General features: G+C 37.8%; 1 protein-coding gene and 1 long non-coding RNA gene across 5 annotated transcripts in view; one reads left to right on the top strand and one right to left on the bottom strand.

Annotated features, from left to right (window-relative positions):
- The window catches only part of LOC119877797, a 47,344-nt gene extending 26,799 nt beyond the window's left edge, over positions 1-20,545 (bottom strand). Inside the window, exons 1-3 of one of the 2 annotated variants that reach the window (XR_005382636.1) lie at positions 20,234-20,545; positions 4,231-4,394; positions 3,554-3,680 (exon numbers count right to left, since the gene is read on the bottom strand). This is a non-coding gene — a long non-coding RNA (uncharacterized LOC119877797). Of the gene's footprint in view, positions 1-3,553; positions 3,681-4,230; positions 4,395-20,141 lie in introns of both variants that reach the window. The other variant, XR_005382637.1, reaches the window with a different exon arrangement.
- Positions 20,546-20,660: 115 nt separating this feature from the next.
- AP1AR (adaptor related protein complex 1 associated regulatory protein) overlaps positions 20,661-27,967 on the top strand; it is a 43,050-nt gene continuing 35,743 nt past the window's right edge. The window contains exon 1 of one of the 3 annotated variants that reach the window (XM_038581890.1): positions 20,661-21,099. In XM_038581890.1, the coding sequence (XP_038437818.1) occupies positions 21,017-21,099 (83 nt within the window). In that variant the 5' untranslated portion in view covers positions 20,661-21,016. Of the gene's footprint in view, positions 21,100-21,305; positions 21,715-27,967 lie in introns of those variants that run through there. The other 2 variants (XM_038581889.1, XM_038581891.1) reach the window with 2 other exon arrangements.

Raw genomic sequence — 27,967 nt, 5'->3', positions numbered from 1 at the left:
GTTTCACATGTGTTATTAACCCATTTAACCCTTACAACATTGCTTTAGTTGGTTCTTTTGTTCTCCTATTTTTACAGCTGAAAAATTAAGGTACATAATAGTTAAGTGTCTTGCCCTGAGATTGCACAGCATTTAGTAGTAAAATTGAGATTATAAATTATATTTATAAATTATGAGATTATTATAAAGTCTGGTTCTAGGGTACACACTCTTAACTACAGAATTAGTAAATGAAGAGAGAGGAGAAAAATCACAGGCAGATGAAACAATACACAAAATGATCCTATGGTCTTGGCAAGTGTGAGGCACTTAGAATAGGCCAGTGTGGCTAGGGCTGTGAGGAGAGAGAAACATAAAAATGCCTCTGGAGAGATGTAGAGACCCATCATGCAGAACCCTCTAAACCAGGTTGTAGAATGTTATCCTTATTTGTAGGGTGATGGAATGCCATTTAAGTATCTCAAGTAGGGGATAATAGAAGACATCACTGTTGCCACTACTACTGGATAATGCCAGCACTACTGTAAATGACTTCTCACCATCCTTTAATCTTTGCCTTTAAATCTTGTTCCAGATGTAAAGCCCTGGCAGGAATGTCCTGATGGTGAAGTCTAGCTCATATGCCCATGTTTTTTATTAGAAGACATAAAAAAGGGAGGAGTCAGCCTCTATGGCTTCTAAGCTTACAAATAGTGGGGGGCGGGAACCTTGCCACCAAAAGAAAAGATGAGGAGGAAGAGCATGTGTTCAGCTGTGGATGTGTTGAGATTGAAACATCCAAAGATGTCAAGTAGGCAGATGTAGTACAGGTCTGAAGAGTATAATCTCTTCAACAGCCTCCTGTGTGAAGTCTCCTCCAGCTCGGGGACAACTGGGTCACCCATCACCTATACAATGCCTCTTACATAGTTGACAGTTGCTAAGTATTTGTTGAAAGAAATGAATAACCCTGCCTTATTAATTCTATTCTCTGAGCTTCCCTATATTTTACATGATATTTCTTCAACCTGAAATAGCCTTCTTTCACTCTCTCTGCCCAATTAAAACTATTAAATTTTATCCAACCTATATTGAGGAATGCAGTCTCCTTACCTTAAACCTCTTCATGAAAGTTTAATGATTCCCCATACAGGTTGTGATTGTCTCTACTTTGAAACTTCCTAGTGGTTATTTATACATAGAGTACTTAACACATTCTCTCTCTTCATTTTACCCACCATTCTTGAACAAGTATCATTATGTATTGAAATATACCTTCTTGTTTTGCTTTAAAGTACTTATGAATATTTAAAAAAACTAATGAGAACTTACAGTTGGAAATAAAATCTACTCAGGATATTAATACTTATATATTTACCATTAAAACCCTGCATAAAGAAGGTGGTTCATCATGAGACATCAAAAATTTCAGAAAACTGCTGAGTATAATGTATCACAAGCACCTTCAGGCAAATAATCCAATGATATTGTGAAAAAATTTTTTAAAGGTTTTTAAATTTATTTATTCACGAGAGACACACACACACACAGAGAGAGAGAGAGAGAGAGAGAGGCAGAGACACAGGCAGAAGGAGAAGCAGGCTCCATGCAGGGAGCTGACATGGGACTCGATCCCGGGTCTCCAGGATCAGGCCCTGGGCTGAAGGCAGGCACTAAACCGCTGAGCCATCCGGGCTGCCCGTGAAATTTTATTTGAAGCAACTTTATTATTATTGATAAGAAAATTAGCAACTAGAGCACCTAGGTGAGCCCATACTACAATAACATCAAAGTCTACTATATTAAAGCTATGATAAAAGTCAGCTTGCATAATAAATACGATAAAGGAATGATGAAAGTAAGACAAATTGGAAATAGATTTTAATTGAACAATAATAATTCAATATATCTTTTTTCAGTGAGTTCTATGTGCCAGATGTTTGTCTTGGTTTGGGATACAAAAATGACTAAAAAATGGAATGCCTGGGTATCTCAGCAGTTGAGCATCTGCCTTCAGCTCAGGGGGTGATCCCGGGGTCAGAGGATCCAGTCCTGCATCAGGCTCCTCACAGGGAGCCTGCCTCTCCCTCTGCCTATGTTTTTGCCTCTCTCTCTGTGTTTCTCACGAATAGATACATAAAATATTTTTTTAAAAAATTACTAAAACATAATCCTTGTTTTGACCTTGAGGTGTTCACATCCTACTGGATGATTAAATTCAGTAAGTAAAAGGATAAATTGCAACATGGGGGATAATTGCAACGTGTGTAATTATTGTAAAGCTTTATTAATATAGTTTTGTGGGAACCCAGGCCTTGTTATTCACAGCCCTTCTGCTCTTAGATCCAGTCAATCATTTTGTCTATTCATATGGCCCAATACACACAATCACAGTCAAACTAAAATAAGAAACATCTATATTCCAAATTAGAGAAGCACTAAACTGAAAGTGAAATAAGTCTTGTCACAGGTATTTTTCACAGCATGCATACTGTGAAAATCAGCATTTGAAGCCTAAAACTTTCGTGGTTCAAAATTCAACAAAATGACATGTTCCTCATAGATTTTTCCATTTACTTTAAGAACATTCTAGCTATCAAAGAGGAAATGTAACCTAATAATAATAATAATAATAATAATAATAATTAAATAGAAATTCTATTTGCAGCTTTATGATTGTGGGAATCCATCCTTATAAAGATCATTTTTATTAGATTAAGATCTCAACATCTTCACATTAAGCAAAGTGTTAAATGCATTAAACCTAGAAAAGTTCCTGATAAATGTGGTAGAGGACATTTCTTCTCTACTCAGCATCCTTTCCTTTGGAGGACCCTCACCCATTTCACATTAATATTTTCAGTTCATGTAAAGCAGGTAGGACTACTGTGACGTAAGCAAAACCAATCAAAATATCTCTGAATCATCAGAGATTTCATATGTGGTCACTAGGAGAAAGTAGGATATTCTCTTTTTCTGGAAAAAATAATTTGTAAAATGAAGCATATCTGAAGCTAACAACAGGCATCTTTCCATTATGATATTTTCTTTCTGAGAATAATGTCAGGCAGAGATGGGCAATCTGAAAAACAGACAGATACAGAGTCCTAATGACATCATTTCAACCCTTGTATTTAGATGTGTCTTAAAACTCTAGCTCCTCCTACAGATGAAAGAAATTTCCAGATGTGAGCTAAACCAATACATTTTCTGCTTAAGCTTGTATAAATTGAGTTTCTGTAGTCTGCAACCAAAAGGTCCTGACCACTTCATGCAAGAAGTACATAACATTTATTGCTATTATTTAACAATTATTCAGGGCATCCCCAGTGGCGCAGCGGTTTAGCGCTGCCTGCAGCCCGGGGTCTGATCCTCGAGAGCCAGGATCGAGTCCCGCGTCAGGCTCCCTGCATGGAGCCCGCTTCTCCCTCTGCCTGTGTCTCTGCCTCTCAGTCTCTCTCTCTCTCTGAATAAATAAATTAAAAAAAATTATTCAGCACCAGCAAAATGCTGTTGAGGTATTATACAATATAAAACATATGCTTATTGCAATTCCTATCATCTAGGAACTTACCATGTAAGTTAGGTCATGAGAAAGATATTATTCCTTTGCCAGGAAAGAAACCAAGGTCGATAAAAAGGGAAAGACTGTGATACTACATTGATCTCCCCAAAGTGCTTTTCCTCAGACTTCTCCCTTGCTAGTTTGGAAAGCAGAAATTTGCTGATTAAATCAAGTGTGAAAAGGTAGATTAATGTCTAACAGGAGGATAGTTAAATTACCATATACTCAAAGAACTAGAATATTAACAGCAGTAAAAAAATGAACCACACCTTCACACATTCATATCCCTGAACCTCCAAAACTATGTTGAGTGATAAAGCAATATCAGAATACTATAAAAACATAAACACTTAATAATATATCATTAGAAACATTTATTAATATATAATGCATTTTATATATTAATAATACTTGTTAATATGATATATAAGTATTAATGGTATATAATATATATGTAGTAAAACTATGATGAAAAGTGAGGGAATGATAAGATTAATAGAATAGTTGTTACCTTTGGTAGAAAAGGAGAGAAATGTGACTGGAGAAAGGTATACAGGTGTTCTTAGAGGCATGGTTAATGTTCTATTGATCAACGTGGGGATCTGATACTTAGGTATATTAGTTCTCATTGTCACTGTAACAAATTACCATAAATTTAGTAGTTTAAAACAACACAAATTTACTACCTTTCAGAGTTCTAATTCAGACATCTAAAATGGGTCTTATGGGCAGCCTGGGTGGCTCAGTGGTTTAGCGCCGCCTTCAGCCCAGGGTGTGATCCTGGAGACCCGGGATGGAGTCCCACGTCGGGCTTCCTGCATGGAGCCTGCTTCTCCCTCTGCCTCTTTCCCTGTGTCTCGAATGAATGAATGAATGAATGAATGAATGAATGAATGAATGAGTGAATGAATAAATAAATAAACAAATGGGTCTGATGGGGCAAAAATCAAAATGTTGGCAAAGCTAAGATCTTTCTAGGATCTAGAGGAGAGAACATTTTTTGGCTTTTCTATCATCTAGAGTCTGCTACATTCCTTCATTGCTGCTACATTGCTCCCATCCCTGCTTTCATCATCAGATCTCCTCCGATTCTGGCCTTCCCTTATGATTACATTAGGCTGACACATATTATCCAGGATAATAGCCCCATTTCAAATTATTTAAGTTAATCATACATGCAAAGTCTCTTTTGCCATGTAAGATATGATATTCACATATTCCAGGGATTAGGACATAACAGTTGCATTATTCTTTCCAACATACTGGTTGTATGTTTTATTCTGTATGTCCCATTTATATGTTATATTCATATGTATAATATATGTTATATATGATGTATATATTACATATATTACATTATATATGTTATACAGTCATATATATATAAAAGATATATATGGTGGGGCAGCCCCAGTGGCACAGCGGTTTAGTCACCGCCTGCAACCCCGGGTTTGATCCTGGAGACCCGGGATTGAGTCCTATATCAGGCTCCCTGCGTGGAGCCTGCTTCTCCCTCTGCCTGTGTCTCTGCCTCTCTCTGTGTGTTGCTCATGAATAAATAAATAAAATCTTAAAAAAAAAAAAAAAAGATCCTGTGGTGTACCACCCAGATCTCTGTTCAGACCTAGGGCATTCTTTCCCCTGGCTTCTGGGAGATTTGGGGAGTTGACAGCCCCGTTGAGTTCTCTCCAGGAATTGCCCTTAGCCAAAGAAAGTCACCTCACCCAAGGCCTTGCCCTTTCCCCAGGATAAGCCTGCATCCCATGACTGGTAGATATAGGAGTACAAAGCCTGGTCTCCAGAGATACTCAACTCTTCCCTCTCTTAAATCTTTTCTTTTTTTGGTAAAGTCTCTAAGATTTTTTTAAATTAATTTTTAAAAAATTTTAGTGTCATTGACACACAACATTATATTAATTTCAGGTGTACAACATAGTAATTCAATAAGTTTAAACATTATGCCATGTTCACCATAAGAGAAGCTACCATATGTCCCAGACAATGTTATTATAGTATCACTGACTTATGCTGTAACTTTTATTCCTGTGACTTAGTCACTCCATATCTGGAAACCTGTATCTCCCACACCCCTTCATCCATTTTGTCCATCTCCCACCCCCCCTTTACTGCCACCCATTAGTTTGTTCTCTATGTTTACAGGTCTGCTCTTTGTTTTTTGGTTTTTTGTTTTTGTTTTTTTTAGATTCCACATATAAGTGAAATCATATAGTATTTGTCTTTCTCAGTATGACTTACTTCACTTAGCATAATACCCTCTAGGTCCATCCACATTGTCACAAGTAGCATGAGCTCACCCTTTTTTAAGGCTGCTTAATATTCCTGTGTATGTGTGTGTGTGTGTATAACACATATTATATCTTCTTTATCCACTCAAAGTCCTTTATCCCCTTAAAGACATAGCTTCTTTATCCACTCAAAGCTGTATAATCAAAACAGTATGGTACTGAAACAAAGACACATAAATCAATGGAACAGAAAAATCAGAAATAAACCAAAATTATACTGTCAATTAATCTATGATAAAGGAAGCAATAATATACAGCAGGGCAAAGACAGTCTCTTCAACAAATGGTGTTGGGAAAACTAGGCAGCTACATGCAAAAAAGTGAAACTGAACCACTTTATTACACCATACACAAAAATAAACTCAAAATGGATCAAAGACTTAAGTGGAGGCCTGAAACTATAAAAATCCTAGAAAGGGACACAAACAGTGATTTCTCCAACATCAGTCACAGCAACATTTTTCTACATATGTCTCCTAAGGCAAGGGAAACAAAAGCAAATATAAACTATTGGGACTATATCAAATTAAAAAGCTTTTCCAAGTAGAGGAAACCATCAATTTAAAAAAAGGCAGCCCTGAATAGGGGAACATACTTGCAAATAACTTATCTGGTAAGGGGTTAATATCCAAAACATGTAAAAAACATATTCAACTCAACATACACACAAAACAAACAACTTAAAAATGCTAAGAGGATCTGAACAGATGCTCCAAAGAAGAAATCCAGATGGCCAACAGACACATGAAAAGATACTCAACATCACTCACCATCAGAAAAGGGCAAAAATAAACCATAATAAGATATCACCTTGCACCTCAAAATAGCTAAAATCAAGAAGACAAAAAAAAAATAAATAACAAGTGTTGGTGAGAATGTAGAGAAAAGCGAATTTTGGTGCACTGTTGGTGGGAATGTAAATTGGTGCAACCACAGGAAAAAAGTATCAAGCTTCCTCAAAAAAATTGAAAACAAAAATACCAGATGATCCAGTAATCCCACCACTGGGTATTTACCCAAAGAAAATGAAAACACTAATTTGAAAAGATATATGCACCCCTATGTTTATTGTGCCATTATTTACAATAGCCAAGCTATAGAAGCAACCTAAGAAACACTCTCAAGACTTTCTTTACTCCCCTTAAAGGTACTGACTCCAAGAGCATGTCCCAGTAAACTGCTTAAGCATAAATCTCCCTTCCAGAGTGTATTTCTTGATCTAAGACTACATTATAAAGATTAAATATTTCATAACCATTTAAAACATTGTTAAAAACTATCTGGGTTACTTAGTAAGGAATAAATAAATTCAGAAATGAAAACAAGATGAACTGGTGTAAAAAGAAACTAGATGCACAAAGTCTAATTTAAAATACTGTAGAAAAAAAAATAAAATAAAATAAAATACTGTAGATATCAGGATACCTGGGTGGCTCAGTCAGTTAAGTGGCTAACTCTTGATTTTGGCTCAGGTCATGATCTCAGAGTCATGATTTCAAGCCCTGCATTAAGTTCCAGGCTCAGTAAGGAGTCTGGTTGTGGTACTCTCCCTTTCCCTCTGCCCCTCCACCATAGTCTCTCTCTCTCAAATAAATAAATAAATAAATCTTTAAATATATCTATAAGTAAGTAAGTAAGTAAGTAAGTAATAAATAAATAAATAAATAAATAAATAAATAAATAAATACCATAGATATCTAGGAGCATTAAATGCTTAGATTGAGGGATTAGCGGTGGACTTGGAAAGAGTTAGATCAATCCAGTATTTCAAAATAATTTTCAACAAGATTTAACAACTGAATTATTTAGGGAAGGTAGGGTTAGCATTCTTAATTTGGACTTCTGAATTCAGTTCTAACTCTACTTCCTAACTTTTTGGGTTGTGGTTTCCTTGCTATGAAATGAGGTGACTGGCTGCTAATTTTTAGTCTAAATAGTTCTAGAATCTTGTTTTGTTTTTTTAAAAGATTTTATTTATTTATTCATGAGAGACACAGAGAGAGGGGCAGAGACACAGACAGAGGGAGAAGTAGACTTCTCACAGGGAGCCCAAAATGGGACTATGTGTCTCGATCCCTGAACCTGGGATCATGCCCTGAGCCGAAGCCATATGCTCAACCACTGAGCCACCCAGGTGTCCCAGTACTAGAGTCTTAATCTAGTCATAAGAAATAGAATTTATGCCAATTAGAAGACCTGCAAAAAGAGGGCAGAAGTAAACCAAACAATTTGACTTTGGAATAAATACTGTATCTTTTGGTCTGATAGCCATCATATACTCAATGGTTCCTAAGTCCTGAAAGAAAAAGCATGGAAAAATCCGGTCTTCCATAGAGTCAGTGATAGTTTAAAATCTGCATTTGAAAATATTTTCCTCCCTACTGACAAAAATATGAACAAGTTCTGATTTTCATATTTTACCATGCATAAATTTCAAATATAATTAAAGATTAACTCAAATTTTCTATTACTCCTCTTAGAATATTAAAATTGTTTTGTAGATCCATGAATGAATGTATTTATTATTTTAGAATAGTACTTTTCATGTCTATTATGTCATTACAAAAGTAAGTTAAATATTGTATATAGCTACTATCCACAACAGTGAAAATTTATTTGGCTAAGGAAAATACATTACATGAACTGACAAACCTGGGCTGATGTTCCCTGTAATCACTGAGTCACTGGTTTCGAGCCAGCCCTAGAAGCATAGCTCTAACCATCATGAGCTCACAGATTGGAAAGTAGTCCATTGTGGAGTAAAAACTTGTTCATTAGCAAGTACAGGCTTTATGACAGTGTGTATCTAGAACTCTGACCCTGGCCTACAGCCCAACACAATTTTAGAATTCACTAAGTACTCTGAATTAAAAATAATAAGTGATTTTGAAATCCTACTTAGTGAAGTTCTAATACTTTATTTTTGCTTTTGTTTCTTTTGCCTCAGGAGACATATCTAGTAAGTAGTTGCTACAATCGATGTCAAAGGGGTTAGTCTGTGTTCTCTAGGATTTTGATGATTTCCTGTCTCACATTTAGGTCTTCTATCAATTTTGAATGTATTTTTCTGTTTGGTGTAAGACAGTGATCCTGTTTCCTTGTTTTGCATGCTGCTGTCCAGTTTTCCCAACACCACTTGTTGAAGAGACTGACTTTTTCCCATTGGATAGTCCTTCTTGCTTTGTTGAAGATGGATTGGCCATATAATTGTGGGTTCATTTCTGAGTTTTCTTTTCTCTCCCATTGATCTATGTGTCTGTTTACATGCCAGTACCATACTGTTTTGATCACTATAGCTTTGTAATATAACTTGAAGCCTAGAATTGTGATGCCTCCAGGTTTGCTTTTCTTTCTCAAGATTGCTTTGGCTATTCGGGGTCTTTTGTGGTTCCACACAAATTTTAGGATTCTTTATTCCAACTCTGAAAAATGTTGGTGGTATTTTGATAAGGATTGCATGAGATGTATAGATTGCATTGGGTAATATAGACATTTTAACAATATTTGTTTTTCTAATCCATGAGCATGGGATGTTGGAACTTCATCAAAATAAAAAGCTTCTGCAAAGTGAAGAAAACAACTAACAAAAAACGGCAACCTATGGAATAGGAGGAGATAATTGCAAATGGCATATCTGATAAAAGGCTAGTATTCAAGATATATAAAGAATTTATAAGGCTTACTATCCAAAAAACAAATATTCCAGTTAAAACATGGGCAGGAGACATGAATAGACATTTTTTCAAAAAAGACATACAAATGGCTTACAGATACATGAAAAGATGCTCAGTATTACCTATCATCCGGGAAATACAAATCAAAACTACAATGAGATACCACCTCACACCAGTCAGAACAGCTAAAATTAACACAGGGGGGAAAAAAGGTGTTGGTGAGGATGCAGAGAAAGGGAATCCCTCTTACACTGTTGGTAGGAATGATAACTGGTGCAGCCACTCTGGAAAACAGTATGGAGGTTCCTCAAAAAGTTAAAAATAGAACCATCCTATGATCTAGCAATTGTACTACTAGGTATTTACCCAAAGGATACAAAAATACCTATTCAAAGGGATACATGCACCCCAATGATGGAAAAAGCCCAAATCCATTAATTGAGGAATGGATAAAGAATATGTGGTATGTGTGTGTATGTATATATAGAGAGAGTATATATAATGAAATATTATTCAGCCATAAAAAGAATGAAATCTTGCCATTTGCAATGATGTGGATGGAGCTAGAGAATATTACACTATGTGAAATAAGTTAGAGAAAGGCAAATACCATGATTTCACTCATGTGCAACTTAAGAAACAAGGCAGGGATCCCTGGGTGGCGCAGCAGTTTGGCACCTGCCTTTGGCCCAGGGCGCGATCCTGGAGACCCGGGATCGAATCCCACGTCGGGCTCCCGGTGCATGGAGCCTGCTTCTCCCTCTGCCTATGTCTCTGCCTCTCTCTCTCTCTCTCTCTGTGACTATCATAAATAAATAAAAATTAAAAAAAAAAAGAAACAAAGCAAATGAACATAGCAGGGGAAGAGAGAGAGGCCAATCATAAGACAGACTCTAAACTACAGAGAACAAACTGAGGGTTGATTGAGGGGATATGGGAGGGGATGAATTAAATGGATGGGGATTAAGGAGTGCACTTGTGATGAGCACTGGGTGTTGTACATAAGTGATGAATCACTAAATTTTTTACCTAAAACTAATATTACACTGTTATCTACCTGGAATTTAAATAAAAATTTGGAGGAAAAAAAGAAATCCTATTCAGACCCAAGTCATGATTTTGTCCCGTGTTGGCTTTGTGAACTTGGATGACACCATCTAATTCTTTCAACTTTAGCCTTCTCATCTGGAAATCTAACCTACCTCATTGAGAAAAAATTTTTTAAAAAAGTAACCGAAACTATTTTAGGATTCTCAAGGGCTCTGCAACTGTGCTTTGTTTATGGTAGGGTTAAGTATTGATGTGATGGTAAGAGTGATAATGTTACTACCTTTTCCATAATCATTAGAATCAAGATGTTAGAAAAAAAAAAAAAGAAATTACTACAACAGCAGCATACAAGAGGCTAGATGGGGCATGCTTTCTTGCCATTCAATAAATGACTAGCAAATGCAATTACTAATATTAATATTGGACTTATATACTAAATCCATTCACCTTCTAGGCAGCTGTCCTATTTAACCAGTGAATCTTGCTAGCCCTTCTTTCCAGATTTATAATTCATAAAACATGCCTACCTCATAGAAAACAGTTAACTGAGCTATATGCTCATTCTCATATATACTAAACAAGAAGAGAAACCACAAAAATCATTAAATGGATGTTCTCAAGATTGTGTATCTGATAATTGCAGGAAAATGCTAAACATGAGTTCAAAAAAAAAAAAAAAACATGAGTTCAATCCTTTTCTTGCTAATGGTTCTAATTAAGGCTGTTGGTTCAAAGGCCTAACAGATTATAGAAAAGGAGAGAAGAAACTAACTTAGAATATTAAAAAAAGACACTAGTCTAGCTGTCAGCAAACTGAATTCAAATGCTAGCCTTTCCGTGAAGGAATAGTTATACTTGTATAAGCCACTTTGGCTGTCTGGGCTTCTACAATTACAAATGCATTCATTATTCATTAGCTTGTTTATTCAACAAATATTTCCTGATCATATGCTATACACTAGCCATTGCATTGGTAGGGATTCAGTAGTGAGCAAATATGGGTATAGTCTTCACTATTGCAAAGTTAACACTAAAACAGGTTTCACTGGATTATTTTGAGAATGAAACATGTTAATATACTAAAAAATATTGTTATAATGAACCACATTAAATCCAAAAAAAACCTCACTGTCCACCACTCTTGAATTATTTAATTTTTGAAGCATTTAGAAAAGTATAGAAGATAACATAAACCTACATGTACCTATCCCCTAGTACTGGTTGATCTTACCATATTGCCTCTTTCGGTTTTTCTTTCTTTTTTAAAGCTCTCCTCTCCTCTCCTCTCCCTCTGTTTTTCACCATCTTATTTCCCTTCCTTCTTCCCTAGATAAACATACTGTCCTAAATGTTGTGCTTATTATTCGTATGTGACTTTTTAAAAAACATGTACTGCATTTATCAGTACCTGTATGGTAGTAGCGTGTTTTGGAATTCCACATAAATTGTATTACACTGTAATATCATTCTGTGGCTTGTTTTTCATTAAAGTGTTTATTGATGATTTAAAAAATATTGTAGTTCATTTTTTTCAGTGCTATACAGAAAGAATTGGCAAAATTTTTTTTCTGTAAAGAGACAGATACAAAGTATCAGGGTTTATAAGCCATATAGTCTTTGTAGCACCTACTCTACTGTTGTGGCACAAATGTAGATATAGATGACACATGATACACAAGGATGGCTATGTTCTAATAAAACTTCACTTACAAAAATAGGCAACGGTAGGCTTCATTTGTCAATCTGCTGTTGAACAGTGGTTCTCTTCCTTGGTGGCACACTAGTGTTACTGGGAAGCTTTTTAAAAATACTCCTGCTTGAGTACTGAGACTAGAAGGATTAAATCAAATCTTAGAAGGTGCACCCTGGCACTGGTAGGCTCCCCCTCCTTTTCTCAAGAAATTCCAAGATACTAATAAAAATATTTTACAATTTGAAATCATCTAAATTAATATAGAAATCAATATGTGGATTCACAGATTTAAAATGTACTTTATCCCCTAAATATATTATAAAATTATATAAAACTGCTTGTTAGTAGTATAAGTTGTAATGTGCATCATTCATTAAATCATTCTACTAATTTCCAAATCACTTACTGAATTTCATAAGTTGCTGGTGCAATCTTTTATTTTACATAGGTGTCCCTAGTTAAGTGACACTTGTCTCTTAGTCATAACTTGATATTGGAAACTATGTCAAACTGTTTTAATAAATTCCTCACTAAATTGAAAATCAGTAAGTAACTTGTTATCCCAATACCTAGAGAGGTTCTCTTAATAATTTTAAGAGAATTAAAACCAAGAACCAACTAAAATATTGTTCAGCAGTGAGAGCAAAGTAAAGGTAAGAAAGCCATACAACTATGGCATTTACTGTTAAGATAACCAGAATGCTTTCATACTGGTTGGTAAATAGCTATTGCCCCAAGTCCTTTGGATGTCCCATAGGACATTCCCTCCCCTCTCTCTAAAATCCAGCCATTAGAAGGTTAATGCCTGGCATATAAAGGGGCTTCCAGGACCTTGTTCCAGCCCTGTGATTGGTGTCTATCCTGATTAGTTGGGCCCTGCCTCTGCCAAATTCTACATCCGAGGCACTACCATTGGATGTCCAGGGAACCCCCAAAGAACTGGCCTATTCCTTGCCTGAGTCTATCACTTGACCCAAGTGGTGGTGGGAAGGCCTTGTGGGTTACTGAAAATATATGTAGGTGCCTGTCAGCCTAGAGGCCTACAAGCCAGGTTGCTGGGACTGCCATGTGCTAGCTCCCATAATGCAAAGTTCACCAGCTAAAGTGGGCCTCTATTCCATTGTAACAGCACTTGTACTATGAGAGGCAAATGCCCAGTACCATTCTGGCTCCCTTCCCAATGCTGTGGCCACCTTCTGCAGGCTGGTACCCCTTTGGAGTCACCTTTGAATGGCCACTTAAGGGAACTGTAATCTCCTTAGGACTTTGACTCTGAGAAGCCATGGAGAAACAGAGAAATCACTTAATAGCCAGTAACGAATGCCACCTTTGTCCTTGGCCAAATATTACAAGTTCTTCCAGCACAGAAGACATTCTGTGACAAGAATGAAGCCATGGAGAATGGGCAGACCCATATGGGTAGTTTAGAGCCAAGGGATGCCCTTTTTTAGTACCATACTGATTTTCAGTTTTATTAAATGGGATGATTTTGCTAAAAACCTATTTTATATACCCTCCCTCACAGGCACACATTTGTTTTTATAATAAAAAATCAGGACTAAATTATATACTGCTTGCTCTGTGCAGGCATCACTGTAAAATATATTAGTGCATTTGGATGGATAATAATCATTATCACTCTCATTTTACAAATGGCAATACTAAAACATAGTAAAAACTTTGGTTGAAGAGGTGGGATTTGAAAGCCTACCTAAATGCAGAGCTAGTTGCAATCATTGCAATGCTATGCTCTTTTTTTTTGGATTGTAGGAGGAGGTTCAATCTACTTATGATATTTCAGTAAGAGATAATAGAGATAGCAACTGTGTAAAGATATTAGTAATATAAGAATTAGGAAAAAAATCTAATGGAGGCCAGTATTTCTGTCATCTATGGTTGCATAAAAAATGCCCCCAAAATTATTGCCTTAAAACAACTTACTATTTCTCACTATACTGTGAGGCAATAGGATGGTTCTTCTGCTTCATAAAATATCAGCTAAGATGCTGGACAACTAGAGGGGCTAAATGATCTCACTCCCATAGCTGGCAGTTTGTCTTTGTCTTGGCTGCCAGCTGGAAGCTCAGCAGGAGCTGTCAGCTAGAGCATTTCAGTTCTCCTCCACATGGTCTCTTTATGGCAGCTGGATTCTCAGTCAATTACTAGATATATATACACAAGTTAGGATTGCTATGCTTTCTTAATTAATTCACCTTCTTCTCACAATGAAACAACCCTCTGAAGAGGCTCAGAAAGTCTCCCCAAAATATGCCACTTGGGCATGGGGATTATTTTGAACTAATGGCAATCAAGACCCATTGGCCTCAGGAAAATCTTTACTTCCCTCTTACCTGTATAAAAGAAATAAAAATTTCCCCATTTATGGTGAAATTATGCAATTACAAAGGAAATTTATACCAGAAAGTGGGCCTGTACCAGAAAGAGAACTATTATCAGAGATAACTTTTTACCTAAGAAACTGGTGCATAACAGCACAAGATTGCTTTCCCAGACATCTCTTCTCCCCTTCCTATGAATGGGCTTCCCCCCCCTTGATAACCCGACCTCTGTACTTTTCCTTAACTCAGGATGTTACAGAAACCTCAGTTGTCTGGCTGCCTTTTAAGTTTCATACCTTTTGGGGACTCCCATACATATGTTATTAAGTTTGTTTTTCTGTTAAAATCTGTCTTTTGTCACATTAACTTTTAGACCAGTCACAGAACCTAGAAGGGTAGAATGAAAATTTTTCCTCCTTAAACCTGTTTATCACTAGTAATGTTCTTTATATTGATGTGTAATTTGTCTGATATTAATATAATCACACCAGCTCCATGATTAGTGTTTATATGGTTATATTTTTCTTCATCCCTATTTTTAATCTATGTTTTCACATTAAAAGTACATCACTGTGAACATGTGGTGAAGTCTTTTTTTTTTTTTTTTTTACAGTGGGGTGGGGGATCCCTAGCTTTTAATTGGTGTGCTTAGCCCAATTGCATTTAAAGTAATTATTTAGGGATCCCTGGGTGGCGCAGCGGTTTGGCGCCTGCCTTTGGCCCAGGGCATGATCCTGGAGACCCGGGATCGAATCCCACATCGGGCTCCCGGTGCATGGAGCCTGCTTCTCCCTCTGCCTGTGTCTCTGCCTCTCTCTCTTTCTCTCACTATCATAAATAAATAAAAATTTTAAAAAAAATAAAGTAATTATTTATAAGGGGGCACTTGAGTGGCTCAGTCAGTTAAGCATCTGACTGGCTTGGGTCAGGATCCCAGGGTCCTAGGATCAAACCGCACTTCAGGCTTTCTACTCAGTGGAGGAGAGCCTACTTCTCCCTCTCCTTCTGCCTGCCACTCCCTCTGCTTGTGCTCTCTCTGTCCAATAAATAAATAAAATCTTTTTTAAAAATAAAAAATAAAGTACCCATAGAATTGGTTTAAGTCTACCATCTAATTTGCTTTTCATTTGTCCTATCAATACTTCCTTCTTTTTCTCTCTTTTACTGCACTCTTTTGGATTGAGTTCTTTATCATATTTCCTTGCTTTTAATATTCCCCTTTACCTCTTCTATTGGCTGTATAGCTATAACTAGTTGGGGTATGTTTGTGTATGTGTGTAATATAAATTAAAAGACCATTGCAGAAATAAAGGCATTTGAGAGCAGAGATTTTTAAAGAGCTAAACCACTCTGCATAACAATGCAAAGGTTTGCACTGTTGGCAGAGTTGGTTCACTTGGACTTTTTTTGGAGAAATGTTGGGCTTTTAGACATTAAGCTATGATGTGCCTGCAAAATGTTACTCATTCTGATGGAAATATGTTTTCCCTTGAACCACTGTTGAGCACTACATTGCTGCAGCTGGGCTTAGTGAACCTAAATTTTCACTTTATAATGTACATAAATATGTACAAAAGAACTACGCAATGCTGGATCAAGTTAACCTAGACTGGACTATTGTTCTTCTTCTTTTTTTTTTTTTTTTTTTTTTGGACTACTGTTCTTTCAGGTATTATTAAGACTAAATATATAAGACTTTAGGAACCATAATGATACTGGATTATTGTATTATGAAGAGAATGTTCTATTAGTGTTCCCAAGACACATATTCCTAGTTGGTAGGGAGTGAGGTCTCCCCATAAATCAGTGAATAATCTTACTTTCAATCATCCTGAAAAGAAGCAGATCATGGGACAGACAACCTGAGAGGTGAATATTTTCCTCCCTGTAGGCCACACTTTCTTAGACCCTGACTTCAAGCAGTGGTATGGAGCATGCCTGAGTGCATGTCTAAGAGGTAGTATTTTGAAAAGGTTAGCATTTTTAACAGAATGCTAGACACATAACTACAAAGGAAAAAATAACTTGTTGATTAACATCTCCTTCAATCTGAGGATAATAAAAACAATAGCTAATATTTATATTATATTTAGGGTATTATAAGTAATTATAGTTATGGTATATATAGTATATTATAGAAATTATGGTATAATCATATTATACTAATATAATAGTATATTATACTTGATATTATACCAAGCCCTTGCTTTTAATATTATACTAAGCACTCAGTTAAATGCTTAATCATTTATTGTTAACAACAAACTCATAAGGTAAATTTTATTATCTCATTATCTGTAAGTTACAGCTATTGTATCTAGTATCCTGCTCTGCTGAATTAAAAGAATGTATTCATGTCCATGTTTGGACCACTGTGGTAATGGAGCACAGAATCCTTCCCCTTGAAGGGACCTCCTAATCCTCAGAAAAACATGATTGTAGCAACTGATCTCAAAACAACAAAAAGTGATTAGTAGCCAATACAGGAATTCTGAGCAAAAAAGGATTGTATTTGGAACCATATAATCCAGAAGACAATTAAAGGTATAGATTGCATGCTGACTCCAGAGTATCCATGAGATAAACTCTTCTTCAACTTCAGAATAAACCACTAGAGAGAAAGGAACTTTGCAAGGCATGGGGAAGGAAAAGTTCCTGCTATTTGGAAGGTGGGTAGATGAGGTCTCTAGCAAGCTGATAAGTGGCCATCACTGTAACTAATCTATGTCTCTTACTGGTAAATTGAATAATCTGCCTGGCAAACCGCCATGAAATTCAATGTTCTAGGTGTGAGAATTAACAGAATATACTTGACTATTGTTTTTACTGATTTCATAGCCATGCCCAAATGTAGGATTACACAATACTGTGCCCTGGCAGAAACACAAGCTTTGTTGTCCAGAGACCTGGAGTTTCTTCATGTCTTGCCTTTAATTCAGTGACTCTGTGCAAATCATTTTAATTGCTCTAGGAGTCTTCTTTCTCATCTATAAAATGAAGTTCACCTGCTTTACAAAACAGCCCTTCCAGTTACAGGGTTTCTCCCTGCTAATTCTGCTTAACTAATAGCAGATCATTCAACTGATTGTTTACAAACTTTTAAAGCTACATTACAACGAAGATAAGATTCTTGATGTCAAATCTGGTGAAAAACTGCATGATAAAGTCCAGTAACCTCTTATGCTTCATAACTTATTTCTGGAAAAACATTAAGTAACTCAACTCATTAGAATCCATCAACATTTAAATCCTCATCACTTTCTAAATGTCTCCATTTACCATCAAATTTAATTAAGCTCACTATCAATTAATCCTTCCTGCTGATAGGACAGATTAAAAAAATTTTCTGATTATTTTAAAAATTTGAGAAAACATAAAGAAAAAAATTCCCCCAAATCCACATTCTTTTTTTTCACATTCTTGATATAACTATTATTGTTATTTACCAAATAGCTCTTATTTTCCCCTAGGAATATATGTAAGAAAGAATGTCTATGTATTTAAGAATGTATATGCTTTGTTTTAAACATGATTTGGAACACACATTATATATAATTTTCTATCCTAATTTTTTTCATACATTATTCTGCAGCATTTTGCCATGCTATTAGTTTTTTTCAAAATAGATTTCAAATGGTTATATAATATTATAAGACCAAACCAGCAAATTTAACCATCCTTCAATTATTGAACATTAAGTTTGTTTCTGGCTCTTGACATATTTCCAAACGATTTTTCAGAATGAGTTTCACTATCCCCAGTTCAGGAGAATACTATTTCACTGTCTACTTGCAAAAACTGAAAATTTCATTTGTAAATTTTTGTCAACCTGACAAACAATAACTTTTCTTTGTGTTTGATTTGCATTGTTTTGATTAGTGAGGTCAAGTTTTAAATGTTTTAATCATTTGTACTGATTCTGAGGATCGTTCATATCCTCAACAGAGTCAGATCTACTTTTTTTTTTTAAGATTTATTTATTCATGAGAGAGAGAGAGAGAGAGAGGCAGGCAGAGACACAGGCAGAGGGAGAAGCAGGCTCCATGCCCGGAGCCCGACGCGGTAACTCAATCCCAGGACTCCAGGACCACGCCCTGGGCCAAGGGCAGGCACTAAACGGCTGAGCCACCCAGGGATCCCCCCAGATCTACTTTTAATAGAGGCTTATACGAATGCCTAAAGCAAAAAGTATCCATCAAGTGTCCATAGTTGCGTTAATTGTGGTGTCACAAATGCAATTGTGAAAAATAATAGAGAAATCACCACATATATCCTTTACCCAGTTTTCCTCAATGGTAATATCTTGCAAAACTGCAACGTAGTATCACAAATAGAAAACTGACATTGACACAGCCAGGACACAGGTTTTCCATCACCACAAGGATCCATTCCCTCCTCCTAACCCCTGGCAACCACATAAGCTGTTCTCTGTTCCTATAATTTTGTCATTTTTAGAATGTTATATAAATGGAATTATACAATATGCAAGCTTTTGAGACTGGCTTTTCAATTCCATATAATCTGTAGATTCATTTAATTTGCGTGTATCCATTTGATATAGCATGTTCCTTTTTCTTGCTGAGTAGTATTCCACAGCTTTCTTTAGAGCTTTATAGTTGAAGTTTTAAAGATTTCACAAATATATTTGCTTGATTTTAGGGGCTGAAAGAGGGACAGAGAAAATGGGTGGGCAATATCAGGAAGATAAACCGTGAGAGACTCCTAACTCTGGGAAACGAACAAGGGGCAGTGGAAAGGGAGGCGGGCAGGGGGATGGAGTGACTGGGTGACGGGCACTGAGGGGGGCACTTGATGGGATGAGCACTGGGTGATATGCTCTATGTTGGCAAATCGAACTCCAATAAAAAAATACAAAAAAAAAAAAAAAAGAAAAGAAAATATAGTTGCTATTTAGGGAGTCATTTAGTCATTCCACTAACAATCACTGGCTGCAGCCTACTGAGCCAAATATATACTTACGCACTTAATTACAAAAACGACTAAGACCCGAATAAGGTCAAAATTATTTAGGTAGCAGTTCTAAAATCGAAACCCAGGTCGGCCTAGATAGATTTCAGGAAACAAGTAAATGAATAGCTCAAAGAACATTTTTTTTTCATCAAATAACAATTTTCTAAAATGTAACAATTTTCCTAGGGTAAATGAATGCAGGCTTAAAAATAGCTGTTTGTTTCTTTTTTTAAAGGCATTTTTATCCAAAGGACGAGGTGTTTTATTAAACCACGCCTTATACCCCATTTCCCCACCCCTAAATTCGATTGTCAGGCCAACCACCACGTCTCTCTCCACCTACTAGAGTTCCCGGCCGCACGCTCGGATCCTCAACGCTGGTGCCCCTGAGAAACCCGGGCCCTCTTACTGCTTCTGGACAACACCCCCCCCCCCCGAAATTATTTGAAGATTTGATTTTAAACAAAACAAAAAGAGGCCAGTAGGTCGCCATTAAAAAGTCTCTCTAAAATACTCAACAACAAAAAATAAAACATAAAAATAAAATAAAATAAAATACTCAACAGTACGGAGGGAGAAAAGCAAACTAGAGACCAGACGAGAAAAAAATTCTTGGTGGGTTCAAAACTTCAACGAGCCCCCTGACTGCCACTCACGGTGCCGTGTTAACAAGACCTGAGCACACGCCCCACGGAGGAGCGCCCGTCCGCACACCCGACGACTCCCGGCCTTGGGCTCCAGCCGAGCTGCTCACAAGGCTTTGGTACAAAGTTCGAAGGCTCAGCCCTAACCGTCGCGACAGAAAACGTTCAGGACCTAGAGGCGGGAAAAGCGAGGAGAAAGAGATTTCTAGTCAGGTCAAGGTCCAACGAAACAAAACACCCCCCCCACGCGGGAATTGAACCCGCCGCAAGGCCGAAGCCGCGGACACCGGCGCTTGTGGAAGTGACGTAAGAACCGGTGGCCGGAGGAGGCGGGGCCGCGGAGGGCGGGCGCCCTATTAGGGCCCGGGAGCGGCCGGGGGTGTGGCAGCGTCGGCCGCGAGGCGCCGGCCCGGGCGCGCGGGAGGGCGGGGCCTGAGCGCGCCGGTCGCGCGGACTGGCTTCCTTCAGCGGCTGGAGGCGGTCACTAGTGCTCGGCTGGGGTCCCGAGGCGGGCAGGCGGCCATGCGGACGGCCGGGGAGTGCAAAGCCCTGAGCCCGACACTCCTCCCTCGAGCGGCGGCGGCGTGGTGGCCGCTGGAGTAGCCGCTGCCTTTGTTCCGAGCGCCCAGCCTCCCGTCACCCGGCCCCTCACGCCGCCGCGCTCCGGCTGGCCCGCCCTCGGTCCCCGAAGCCTCATTCGGCTCGTGCCGCGCGGATGCGGATGCGGCTGCCGGGCCTGAGTGTGGGCTTGGAGCGGGAGGAGGAGCAGCAGCGGCGGCGCCTGGGCGGCATGCGATGGGGAACTGCTGCTGGACGCAGTGCTTCGGGCTCCTCCGCAAGGAAGCGGGGCGGCTGCAACGTGTAGGAGGCGGTGGAGGGTAAGCCCGCCGGGGGGAGGGGCCGGGCTCCTGCTGGCCCCTGGCGTTCGGCCCCTCGCGGGGAACCCCGTTCGCTGCCTTGGCTGCAACCGCTTGGCGTAGGCCGGGAGCCCCTCCGCCCTCGCGACTTGCCGGGCGTCGAGCAGGCGGTCGGAGGGGAGGCCCCGAGCCCGAGGGGCCTCCCAGGGCAAGAGCGGGAGAAGGGGGCGGGCGTCGTCGCTCTTGCCGCCTCCCGCAAGGCTCCCTCCGGTCGCGCGGCCACACGGGGCGGGAGCCCTGAAGGGCATCATCTCCGGGAAGCCTGAGGCCCCTTCTCACGAGAGGGCAGTGGGGCCGGCGACACAACGACCCGGACACACCCTGCGTCGGGCTGGGGCTTGATGCCAGAGGTGGCAGCTCCGGATTTGATCCTCCCTTTGGCTCTGACAGAGCCGCGGAGAACCTGGCCCCAGAAAGTTAGGTACCACAGAGGGAATTTGAGTAAAAGTCATCTGGATGCTGTAGTACAATACGGTTCCGGACATTGAGTTAACTCTTTGACGTGGACGAAGACTTGACGAATTGCAAGGTTTCCAGTGGGCAGTCGCATTCTTGGTACCGGTAACCAGAGAAGCAGTGCGTAGCTTTTCCGTATTAGTTTTTTTGGTTATTTCCAGAGAAATGCTGTGCTGTGATGACTACCCATAAGCTCTGTAAGAAGAGAGAAGTAAAATAATAATAATAATTAATAATAACAATAATAATAAAGGAGTAAGTCTTTCAGAACCTTACTTCGCTTGTTTAAAACTGGCATATGTAAAACCGACCTGCGTAGGTTTTTCTACCCACAGCATCCATAGGATAATAGAATTTCATGATATTCCGGTTTTTGTGGGGTTTTTTTTTGTTTGTTTGTTTGTTTCTTAGGGTATTGAGAAAAATTAGAACAGATTCCTTTGAAGCTGGCTTTGTTGTTGTGAAATGTTTCCCAGAAATTTAGACTTTGAATCAAAAACCGGAAGCAAACCGCTTTATGTAAGGAATAAGACTTTTTTGCACTTTATGGAACAGATTGCCGAGTTTTCAGGATCTGTCTCATTTTAAACGACGTTAATAGGCAATAAGGCGTTCTGAATACACAAACTGAAGCTACACGATTTATAATTTGGATCTTACATGTGATTCACTGATTTTAGTTCATTGATTGCGTTCATGGAGTCACCTCTCTGATACAAAGTAGCCAAGATTATAGACTAAGTATACCTGAATGGAAAAATAAGGAGTTAAAAATTTTGTGCCTGATTTAATATTTTGATTTCCCTGACTTAAGAGCTATTATTGTCAAAGGGGAACATGACAGCTGTTTTTATCATGTCAGAGAGAATCGTCTAATTTATTTCTGATTTTTGTGTGCAGGTGTACCTGTGTAGTCAAGCGTGCATAAATTTGTTTGCCTAAAGACTAAATACCACAAAGTCTCTGGCTTTGTTAATATTTTATTTGTAGTTCTGTTGTAGCTTGTTAAATCCCTATTGTAGAAATGGGGTCTTATACTCTAATTGGGTAAGCAAAAATCGTTTGTATTTGATTTTGAACTACGGTGTGGTATCTGGGATTTTTGTTTTGTTCTTTCATTGTGATTTTACAAACTAATTATGTTTTCCTTAGAGGGTAGTGTTAAAATTGTGGATTTTACTCCCTGAGCAGGTGAGCTTGGCAGCATAGGGAAGGGGCTGAGAGAAGACAGTGGATTAGTGTGTTAATTGTCTGTAGATATGTCAAAAACATATTAGTTGGATCTCTATTCTTTTGTTATGGACAAAATGTAAACAAACAAACCTTGTTGAAACAATGAACATCTGGGGGTGTGGACACTGTCATCTAAAACCATATTTTGGTGATACTGATACTGTTTGTTTCAGTTCATAAACAGAAGTTTAGGCAGTTCACTTACTTGAATATTCTGAATAACTTACTGTTTTACATTAATTTTAACATTATTTTAAGAGCCTCCAGTAAGCATGCAAGGACAGGTAGATATAGTTAATTTTTATTTACAGAATAAAGTTCAACTTTGCCTCTCATTTTAGTTGCTTTTCTGTTTTCTTAATCACCTGGTAATTCGGATTTTCTTTTAGGTTTAGGTCTAAACAGTTAAGTAATCTTTCGTCTAAGGGCATAAAATTTAGGGATGATCACAAAGACTTCATCTGATTTATATTTGTCACTGTAATGGCCACAGGTAGAATAATCCTGGGCTTTCTTAGACTGTTTTAAGCCGGACATCACAAGAATGCTTTATGATCTAGAGCCTTAGCCTGATAGATTTCTCAAGGGCATCTCAAAAGTCAGATCACTCAGTTTTCACTATCCAGTTTCAAAACCAGAATTACTAATGTTTTAGTTTATAAGATATTAGAGAATTCTGGGTTTTACATTCTAGAATATCTTTCACTAGTCATATTAATATGAGAATAGAGATATGTCAGGAACCTTGCTACTAATAAAATTATTTGGTGATTAAAGCAAAGAGAGTTAAATATCTTTAAGGAATAAAATTTAGAAGTCCTAATGAGTCATCCTTTTTCACTATAGGGAGTTTTGTTTACCAACACATTTTTAGAGGGCTCCACCTGCTGGTCGGTTTTTAGGTAGTATAGAAATCTTTTGTATAGATATTTTTGGTGTTAGTTTTTTCTCAAACTGAAGACTCATTTGTGTTTTGTTGTGTTGTATTTTAATTATCATTTTTATCTTGCCGTATAATTCCACACAGTGGTTCCAGTTTTGTTGGCTTTTAGGCTCCTGTGGCAAGTTGCCTTCAGACAAAGTTTACAGTGATTTTTCATTTTCTTTCCTGGTTTAAAAAAATATATATATATACATACATACATATATATATATATATATATGTATGTATATATATTAGAAATAGCTGCCAGCATTCAGTTACTTCCTATGCAGGCTCTGTTATAGGTACTTTACATTATCTCCTTTATTCCTCACCACAATCCTGTGAGGAAGATAAGTACTATTATATACATTACAGATTGAAAACTGAAGCGTGGAAAGTTTAACTTCCTCAGGATAGCTGAACTGGGATTGAGCTCTGAATTCAGAGCCTTTATCCTTAAACACTAATAGCTCATGGCTCTTTATTTTGTAGGTAATATATGCATACATCTGAAAAACTTGGCAATTCTGTGGGATAAAACTATTCTTTTCTTGAAACTATGGACTTGACCTCTGCCACATCATTTTTATTATTTTCCTGTGTCTGTCCTGACCTTACTCCGTTTGCCTATTGAATACAAAATTATTCTTTGTCTCTTCTTTGCTTTAGTTAGTTCCCTTCACACATATACCCACCCCTGAAGAAATCTCATCCATTCCTATGATTTCAACCACCACAACTTCCAAATATGACGTTCTCTGAACAGATCTCTTTTCAAAGGTTCAATACCATATATTCAGTTGCCTACTGAAGGGATACACTAGGATATATGAAGCCTCCTCAGATTGGCCTATCTCAAATATCTGATATCTGTGTTCCAACAAATATCTAGAATAGATAGGTCTTTTCCTCAAAATTTCTTTTTCCTATGTTCTGTGTATTCTCTCATTCCCTTAACAGTTACATTTATGGTTTTCCAAGCTACAAACTCAACTTCATAGTCCTCTACCTCTTTCTCATCAACTAAGTTAGTCTCTCCTTAATACATACTGAAGCCATCCAATTCCTTTGTTGGTACTTGTGTCTTAAACTTTGTCTTTCGAGTCAAATCTCCCCTTCTTCTCGACTGTGCTTCCCTCTTGTATCTCTCATACTTCAGTCCCATCTTCCCTTTCTGTTATTGAAGCTAGGCTTTCTAAAACCCATACTAGATCATACCATGCCCTTGCTTAACCACATTCTCTGTGTCCTATTTCCTACAGCTAACTTGCTCAGGCTTTTTCCCTTCTATGACAGATGATGAGTTGCATGGCATTCAGATGTGTGACATAATATCCATTTGTATGCTCAGGATTTTATGCAGTTTCCTTGTTTGGGGATAATTCTTTGTTCTCCAATTCAGAAAATAATGTCAGAATACAAATCAGTGAGAATAACATTAAAAGGAAAACAATTACTCTATTCTAATTTTAAAAAACTTAAACTCATTCATAAACCTTCATATCTTAACTTTTTTGATAAATGATAACCTTCCATTCATTGAGAGTAATATCAAATTTAAACTCCTGACAAGGGTGCGTGTGTTGCTCAGTCCATATGTGTTTGAGACTTGATTTTGGCTCAGGTCATGTTCTCAGGGTTGTGGGATCAAGCCCCATCAGATTATCTCTCCCTCTCAATTTATCCCTCCTATCCGCAGCATGTGTGCTCTCTCACTCAATAAATAAACAAACCAACTCCCAACGAGATAACCTAATCTTAGTCTATTATACCAGCCTAATTGTGTTTTCTAATGATATTTTTCCTAGAATATACCGTTAAAATTGTAGATTTTACTTCTACTCACATGAGCTTGGCAGCATAGGCAGGGAAAATCAGTGAAAGTATTCTCTGCCATTCTTTCACTTGCCACATCCCCAGTATACTATATACTAGGTAGACCATATGCATTCTTGTTTTCCTGAAATACAGTGTTTTCTCATCCTTGCCTTTGTGTGGAATATTTCTTCCTTTCCTGTTGTTGGTGAGCTTTTACTTATCCTTAAGTATTGCTTTTTCTTTGAAACCTGCTCCAGCCCCCTGAGACAATATAATCTCCCTGAGGAAATAGTATTTTCTATGGGCTTAAATCTGCTTTATGACAGGGATTGGCAAGCTTTTCCTGTAAAGGGACAGATAATATGTATTTTAGGCTTTGCAGTCTTTCTTGAAACTACTCAACTTTGCTGTATTAGCACAGAAACACAGACAATATGTAAACAAGTATATGTGACTGTGTTACAATAAAACTTCACCTTTCAGAAACAGGCATTGGACCAGATTTGGCCCAATGGACCACAGTTTGCTGATTTTTAGCATCTTCCATGGTATGGGTTGAGAGCTCCTCAAGGTCAGGGACTCTGCTTTATCTTTATCTCTCTCTATTCTCAGTGTCTTGTGTTTGTTGAATGAATAGCCAGAGTATTATTTTTGAACTTTTGAGATAGAAAACAGTATTCTCTTATCCTTCTTTTTCTTTTAGGCAATTGACTTTGGCAACAACATCATTCATTCACAGAGTTAAAAATATATCCTACCAGTTTTATGTTGATTTAGTTAAAAAAAAAAAAATGACCGTATAGAGTACCAATGAGAATTTAATATTTTATCATTATATGTGTTGCTAAAATGATAATCAATAGTGTCATTATTGAGAGATTTAGTTTGGTTTTCTGCGTGTTTGCCAGCTTTGAAAATACATATGAGATATTTCTCTTGAAATTTCAGAAATTAGGAAGGAAAACAGTAGATTTAAATGGATATGAATCTCTGAATATTCTGTATTTTATCTTAAAGACTCCCCCAGAGCTCTGTTCTGAGCCTCACTCTGTTCTTCCTTAATGTATTTTTTCTTCTTTAATGTACTTTTTCTGGGTAATGGCATGAAAACACATGGCTTTACCTATTATGTGCATACTAATGAGCCTGGTCAACTCAGTGTTAGCTCTGAAATACCAGATTGCCCACTCAGTATTTCCATTTGGTTTATCAAACATAACTTCAAATTCAGTTCGTAAAGCTGAGCTCATCTTTCTTTCCTTCCTAGCCGTTTCCTCATTTTTTTCTTTTTTAAAGCCCCAACCATTTCTGCTACTTTGTGTGCTACCTTGTGAGTGGCAAAAAATGTATAGTCACCTAAGCCATGAGAATCATGTTAAACTCCTCCCTTTCATTTTGCTACAAATCCAGGTTGCCAAATCCTGTAGATTATACCTTCTGAATGCCCCTACCTACATCTTTCCAACTTCTACATCATCGTTGCCTTTGTACAGATGCTTCCGTCTTCTAAATTTGTAGCTCTTTCTGTGGCTGATACCTTTTTGAGTTTATGTCTCTCTAATTTGAAAACCTAAAAGAAAGAAACATAAACTTACTTAGACTCCTGCATCTTCTGTAGCTACTACCCCATTTCCTGTCCTTTCCCTTTAACAACCTAAAAAATTCTTGATATCTCCATTTCCTCACTTCTCACTCAGTTTGCGAGACAGCTAAAATTCATTCTCCCAGCCACTGCTGCCTTTGTTGCGCTCCACCTGCATAACATCAAAACAGCCATCACAATCCAGTAGGTATTAGTAATCCTTACTGTACTTGATCTTTTAGCTGCATTTGATGTTGTTGGCTCATCCCTTAGCTCCTGTAATTTCCCACTCACCATATTTTATATCTGCCTCCCTGGGTAGTGCAATTTAAATTGATCTATCTTCCCTATCTCGTATGAATGTCCATTTTCCTCGCTTCAGTCATTAAATGTTGGAGTCCTTCAGAACTGAACTAGAAACAAAACAAAACAAAACTGAACTAGATTCTTCTCCTACTCTACTTTTCTTAAAGCATTGGATGCATGTAGTCACTAATCTAGGAGCATCTTTGTGTTCTCCATCATCCCACATTTCTTAGTCAATCCTCATAACCAGATTTTTTTTTGGTACCTCATAGTTTTTCAGCCTACCCATTTCTCTCACTACTGCCCCCTTGTCCCAAACTGTCCTCATCTCTTGCCTAGATTTCCAATACTCTGTGTTAAAGTAATACTATTCCTCATTCACCAATTTCTGACACTGCTTTAAGCTCTCATAGCACTTACCACTCCATGAGTTTGTAAAATCTGAATATTTGTTTGTTTGTTGTCTGTTCCCCTTTAATGAAGTATAAATTTTATGAGGTCGGAGACTT

This window comes from Canis lupus, chromosome 32 (genome assembly GCF_011100685.1).
Source record: "Canis lupus familiaris isolate Mischka breed German Shepherd chromosome 32, alternate assembly UU_Cfam_GSD_1.0, whole genome shotgun sequence".
Classification (NCBI taxonomy): Eukaryota; Metazoa; Chordata; class Mammalia; order Carnivora; family Canidae; genus Canis; species Canis lupus.
This window is presented reverse-complemented; position numbering and strand designations above follow the sequence as displayed.